This window comes from Ctenopharyngodon idella, chromosome 13 (assembly GCF_019924925.1).
Source record: "Ctenopharyngodon idella isolate HZGC_01 chromosome 13, HZGC01, whole genome shotgun sequence".
NCBI lineage: Eukaryota > Metazoa > Chordata > Actinopteri > Cypriniformes > Xenocyprididae > Ctenopharyngodon > Ctenopharyngodon idella.
In genome coordinates this window covers 4468022-4474820 of record NC_067232.1, presented here as the reverse complement: position 1 = coordinate 4474820, position 6799 = coordinate 4468022, and the positions used below count along the sequence as shown (strand labels likewise).

Genomic DNA, 6799 nt, shown 5'->3' with positions numbered 1-6799 from the left:
CTAGTGGGCTGTGTATGGTTAAATAGATGCAAAAATGAAAATATACAATGGAGACAATTTAGTTTGCAACTAAATGCAACAAAGAATGGCAATTGCAATTAAATAGAGAAAATTGTGGAGAAAAATTAAGAGGAATTTCAAAACAATGCTCACTTAACAGGAGTTGTAAATTATGCTTCTTATATAAATCCACTTCCCAGAGCTAGAAACAGCCTTATAATACATGGTCAGTTGTGATGAAGGGGTGTGTGTGCATTGCCTTGGTGATAAGACCAAGCAGTGCAGTAAATTGTAAGTAAAAGTTGATGAAATTCTAGAGTCTGTTAGAGAGTTAATCTCCTTTCAACCCAGACTAGCAAAGATAAAACGCATCCAGGGGCCCAAGGAACATCTGGTCTTCACCTGCATTGAGTCTATTAAGAAACCAAAATCTCATTCCAACCTCTGACACTACAGGAATTTTAATAGAGATTCTAAGAATGAGATTTAGAGATTTTGTCCACTCTTTGATGTCTGTCATCTATTCTTCTCTTAGTTGCTTTAAAGTTGTTGTTTTTTTCTCCTGTCTGGTGTATATGGATCTGATCTTGCATGGATAAAAATCCTGCACAGATACAAGCAGACATTGAGGTGGGACAATGGGCTCTTGAATTCTTATGGTATGACTACTTAATGCTTAAAGTTCTGTTCCTATGTTTTACTTGTTCTATAATTTTAAAATGGTCAACATGGATAAGAAAGTAAAAGGAAACTCAGTTAATTAATATTTATTTTGAGAGAAAAATAAGATGCATAGCTGAAATTAACGTGAAAAAGCAACAGATTTTTATTGAATTACATGAAGTACAGTTTTGTACCAAAAGCAGTTTTCACATTTGATTACAAGATATTCAAAGACCTTATTTACAGTGTACAGTTTCTATACATATCAACAGAGGATGTTGGTGTTGTTGAGAAGTCCAATTTTTAGCACAAAATATGATAGAATCGCTCAAGTCTTGTGATAGTGAGTTGAACAGCGAGTTGCCATTTCAATCTATGAAACTTTTGTCACAGTCGTGTTTTGGGTAAAGTTAGCTGGAGCTCAGTGATCAGTTGTGGCCATTACATTTTTGGATTTAAAACCTCCAAATACTCCTACGAGTTACAGGTTGTTTGGATTACAGGTGCAAGTGAACCATGACCAGTTTTAAGTTTGGCATAAAAAAAAAAAAAAGGGCTCCATGTGAGTCCCAAATTTCAGGTGAAGGCTAAAGGTCTACTTGACAAGATCCACCTGAAGCCTTAGTGAAGCTACACCAAAGTCATAACCTTGAGTGACGCTGGCTGAAAGCGGCGGATCTTCTTCTTCAGTGCTCTGGAAGCTTTGATGCGGCAGGCCGCTGGTTCTGAGCGATGGCGTTGCTGAAGAGAAAAGCCTGCTGCCGTGGTCCCCATCGCAGCCTGAGCCCAAACTAAACCACCTTCATCTTCCTCTTCTTCCTCTAACAGGTCCTCCTCATCCAGCGAGAGACTACTGTCCGAGTCTGAGGCTGTCTGAGAGCCCTGGCTGGACTCGCTGTCCCCAAAACGGTTTGTAGTGTAGTCGCTCATCTCTCCATCACTGCTTGCTGCGATAGTAGAGTGAAAGAGCGATGCACATTCTGCAGAATACTCAGAAAACTCTGACTCACAACGGGGAGGATAGCGGCTAGAGATTGGTGCTGCTGGATATCTAGATTCTAAGTAACTGAAGTAAGAGGAGGTGGAGAGTGAGTGAGGAAGGGCCCGTGGAGGACAGCCCCATTGACCTGAGCGAGGTCTGGCACTAACACTCCTTACCATGGACACCTTTCGAGAGTTCAACATCTCTTTGGATCTGTGGGTATGGAGAGTTGGGGGCAACGGGATCTCAGAGGCGGAAGGCCATTTCCGAGAACTCTGTTTCTTTTTGGCTTGATCCAGAGGAAGGTGCACAGGTTCAGGGGCTTTACAGGATTTTGTGGACTTGGAGGTTTGGCTCTGTTGAAGGTGAGTGCAGTGTGAGTTGAAATGTACATTACAACTACAATCTGAGCAAGAATGTATCTGGGACTCTTCCAGATTTGTCACTTTTCCTTTGCATGAGCTGGACTGCTTCAAGTCAGCTCGGGTTTTGGTGCAGAACTCTCGAGACAAGTGTTTTTGCTGCTGTTTCTTTGAAGATTTTTCTGAGCTCTTCTTTCTCAGTTTCACAGATTTAGTTTTCTTGTCTGCCTGACGCACTTTCACCCTCTGAGACCCTGCAGGAACAAACTGTGCATGGACAAACTCTGTTGGAGGTGTACCACCCCTATCATCTAAAGAAGCTCTACCGTCCTCTCTTCTGAAGGTAAAACTTGATCTCCTTTCTATGGGCTTTAGGAGCATAGATGACTCCTTGGAAAAATGTCCACTCCCCTTTTCTGAATGTCCATTGTCAGACTCGGCACCAGCCTTGCCTGTGGCATTCCTTATGGTAAAGTCATTATTTTGGAGACCCATGGAAGGTGCTGGGTGTGTGCCATGGCACACCGTCTGGACCTCAATTGCTTTGAAATTGGCCTCCACACCAGGTGTGTTCCTCTGCTGCTGATTGCTGTTTAGTGCTGAGGATGTTTTTCCAGTCTCCAGTGCATTTTCTAAGGGCATTATTATTTGTTGAAGGGATCCCAGCAGTTGAGGAACGCTCAGCTGTCCGTAGGTCATTTCCTGGGATCTGGGTCTTTGCTCCTGTGTACTGCTAACAGTATCATTTCTTCTTATGCTGTTTAACAGGCTTATCTTACTGGAGCTTCGCTGTAGTAGCTTGTTGATGTATCCGGCAGATCTGGAGTTTGTGAACCCTTCGTTTGGGTTTTGGGTTTCTTCTTCAAGACCCACTTCAGGTGTTCCATCAAGTGCTACTGGACTTCCTTGATCACCGGTGCAACTGAAGATGGGGCTTTGTAAGGCCACAGCATGCAGTGGACTGGGGTAACAGTACACCTCTGTCCCATTGCTAGACACCAAGTTACTCTGGTATTTGGGGTCTACTGATGGGTTTTGGGGGCTAGCACAGGGTTTGGAGCTCTTCACATCAGTGGATTTGAAGGAGCCAAAACCAGGTGCGATTATTCGGTCGAGATCCCCTAAAAGAAGAACCCAAAAAAATAGCATCAAGCTGATGTACTTTACATTTAAGAAGTTAAGCTGGTTATGACTACAGTGACAACAACAAGAGACAATATATTCTGATAATACATGCCATAGTACTTTGCACAAACTTGACCTAAAAACACATTTTTTATGCTCACCTGTGGAAACTGGTCTTTGTCTCGCCTTTTCTGCTCGAGCAGTTGCTGTTCGTATACAACTGCTACCGAGCTTCACTCCTGAACGTGGTGTATCAGACTGGCCAGTGCTCTCATCAGCAGAACAACGGCGTGACACACCAGTTTGTCTGGAACCATTACGGCCATGTGGCACATATGAGTTAGAGAGAAGTGGAAGCAGACTGGTTTGAGATGAGGAGGAGAGACTCTCGCTGTAGACAGAGGTGCAAGAGTTGGACAGTGAGCCTGAACCTCCATCACTGAGCTCGTAGAACCCTGGAAGTAGAAATTAGCACTGTTAGATGTGATGCAGAGTTAATTTCTGTACAAAAAAATGCTTGATATTGTCCTTTAGATCTGAAATAAAATGTCGGAAGCTGGTGCAAACTTTAAGTCTTTAAAAGGAGAAGCATGTAATTTATCAATATTAGTATGTCCAGCTCATTCAGGCCATTCAAACAATCAGTTTACATTTCTGTTTGGTGTCGTAAACGGAGCAGAAATTACACTGACTCTTCATCTTTAAATGTATGTGATCTGTGAATTGGTATTCTTAGTCACCTGAGCTTGGTCTGCTGTCACTCTCTAGGTGTTCAGTGGATGCTTTACACACATCCAGTTTCAGCTCATTGATCTGTTGATCTAGCTGCTGGAGATGAGTCTTCAATCCCACATCCTGTCTGCGAAGACGTGTCTGCAGGTATAACATACATTGTATAACAACATGTTAGCAAGCATGCACAACTGCTGCAACTGCATCCTGATTGCAACTGCAAATACATCACATATACAATATTACACACAAGGTATCTGATGCATCATGCAATTTTAGTACATTTATGAACCATATAAGCAGAGTTGTATATAAATTCAATATTTAATCATGTAACAGATACTAAGCTGAAAGTTTAAGAACTGTGAAGTGTAATAAAGTGTAAGTCAATCAAGCACAACAGAACTATCTAAAGCGCTCTTTGTTAAGCTACTATTCGTTCTCATTCCAAAGTAACCACAGAAGAACTTTGAAAACTGGATGCTTCCAGACATTTAATGGCTGATATGACTCCAGCTGTTATACGATGTAGACAAGAGGAGAAAAAAACAGGAGGAGGAAGCAAATAAAGAAGGAGAGCGGTTGACTATTAACTAGGCAAGGATAAAGGGTAGCCTGGGGGAAGTGCTGTAAGATTACTAAACTCTCTCCTGCAGAGGAGCACAAACTATTGTGTAAACCAAATGTATAGATAGGTCCAAGAGGACATGACATGCCAAATACAGAACATCTACTGTATAATGGTTGACTGTAAACCAGCTTTGCAAAGTAAAGAGTCACACCTGTGCCAAACTCTGACAAAGCACATACTTTATTCTATCGTCTTTGTACTTGCCAGTTAGTGAAAGAGAACAATGAGGAACTCTAATCCAATTTTATCTGAGGATATCACTGTAAACTATGGTTGTGTGGATAATGCAACCGGTTGCAACAAACCACTCAAATAAAGAAAATCCTTAGTGATAATACCTTTAATATTATAACGAATGGTTTTCTTAACTGAAGGGGGTTTGTTGCACCTGGGAACTGACATTTGGATAAATATGAAGGTAGATCTGCCAGACGTTTTGACTTCTTATTAGAGAGTGCACAATGAGCAATTTCTAGCCGATAATTTACCTAGAACAATGTAATTCACTATAAATATTTCATTGACTTCCTGGAAATCAAAATTAACTGCTATTTTGTTTAGTTTTCAGTTCATTTTAGGAAGTGGATTTACAAACAGCATATCAGAATCTTAGTGCACACATACATCCACATTGGCGGAACAATTGCAGATGATATCAACTGTGCAATTTCCCTGTGCTTTGGAAAAAAGATGCCATTTCGTGATTGATTTAAATGGTTTAAGAGCACTACTGCCAGTCTCTTATATGTCTATAGACCAGAGTCACTTTGACCATTGAGTATTAGAAGGGTTCAACAAAAGTCCAAAAGGTTCAAACATGCATCGGCTGTGGGGTCAAATCTGTGTCGCCGACCGGGCCACAGTTCCTCTATTGCCATTCTCATTAAATTGGGTTAATCATCAGAAACGGACTGGCCCCCCTCAGAGCCCTTGATTTATGACCCCTCACTATGACCCCCAGCTGAGCCTGTGATTCAGCACTGGATTCAGTCATCAAGAGCACTGCCAAACCATGCACAAAATATACCAACAAACAGAGTAAGAGCACATTAGAATGTAGGTTTTATGCAAAGATTCTCATTTGCTTTTGGAAAATCCACAAAATAATATAAAAGAACTGACTAAAACATCTGGTAGATCTATCTATTTATCCAAAATGATCACATCAGATATATTCACATTTCTTCCCATATTTGTAACCAAAATTTATGTCTGAAGGGTCTTCAATGAGTCTTTAATGTATTTTACATGATTTTGTCAGCTATAAATGCGATGACTTGAACATTTTTTACTTGGCTGGTGTAAATAGTCATATGACTAGAGCTGATTAATCCAGTGTGCTTCTCTAAAGATTATGTCATTGTCAAAGCTCCATAAAAGCCAAACAAAAGTTGTAGAAGCATTATACAGATACTATATGATGCATATAATATTAATTCATATGAATAAGATTGCTTTAACTCACATGTAAACATGTCAATATTCACAATTGTGAGCCAGCTGGAAACACAAAGCCCAATTTTAAAAAGTAACTGAGTGATTTATTATTATTATTAAATGAAAAGTAAAAATAAATTTGCATTTATACTTTTACATTTTTGTTGCCCACAACTGCCTGTTAGCAAAAAAAAAAAAAAAAAAAAAAAATCCTATTGGCACTTTTCGTGTGTGTATGTCTTTAATAATATGATGTCTTACCAGCTGTTGTTTTAGCAGAGTAAGTGTTGCCTCCAGTCTCAGCTCTTCTGTGCTCACGTTCTCATGATTTGATCTATCAGACTCCTCTCTGTTCAGGGTCAGAGCCCAGTGCACCATGGCACTCTGTTTGTCCCGGAGGAAATGCAGCTCCTGCAGTCCGGCCAGCGCTGCGTGCAGCCTCTCTCCTGTCCTTCCCCGGTCCATTCCTGCAGCTGCGTTCAGCACACCTGATCCAGGTATTTTTCTCCCCAACATTATCAGACGTGCTGTTTAGACATATCCAGAGAAGCGAATGAAATAATGAGATCCGCTATGTGCCTGAGCTTGTCCAATGTGCGTCCCAGTGTGAAACAGCTCTTGTGTTTGGACGAAGCGCATGAGTGTATACAGTACCTGTACGGGGCAGCTTACAAAGCAACCCCGCCCACCTCCGCGCTGACCGCGGAAAACCCCGCCCCTCGATGGCTGATTGGCGGACATTGACTTAGGCTGGTCAGTGAATTTACCAATCCTTCTTTGGTAAATATCTGGGACATTAATCTTAATGAGGTTACGTGATCAAACGCTCGGAAGCAGTGAATCAAGAAACCAAAAAGTGAGTATGAC

The 6799-nt window shown here is 41.2% G+C and overlaps 1 protein-coding gene across 1 annotated transcript; it reads right to left on the bottom strand.

Annotated features, from left to right (window-relative positions):
* Positions 1-808: 808 nt before the first annotated feature.
* On the bottom strand, positions 809-6592 carry dact2 (dishevelled-binding antagonist of beta-catenin 2). The gene is made up of 4 exons (XM_051918099.1): positions 6194-6592; positions 3873-4005; positions 3294-3587; positions 809-3128 (listed from the first exon to the last, which is right to left on the bottom strand). Exons 1-4 carry the CDS (start codon positions 6446-6448, stop codon positions 1294-1296), a joined length of 2517 nt encoding a protein of 838 aa, XP_051774059.1. The 5' UTR covers positions 6449-6592; the 3' UTR covers positions 809-1293.
* Between the last annotated feature and the right edge of the window lie 207 nt (positions 6593-6799).

Coding starts and splice junctions, on each gene's coding strand:
- dact2 (XM_051918099.1), bottom strand. CDS start 6,448: ATGTTGGGGAGAAAAATACCTGGATCAGGTGTGCTGAACGCAGCTGCA. Junction 4,006..6,193: donor CTCTGCTAAAACAACAGCTG/GTAAGACATCAT, acceptor TTATACCTGCAG/ACACGTCTTCGCAGACAGGA. Junction 3,129..3,293: donor ACAAAGACCAGTTTCCACAG/GTGAGCATAAAA, acceptor TTCTTCTTTTAG/GGGATCTCGACCGAATAATC.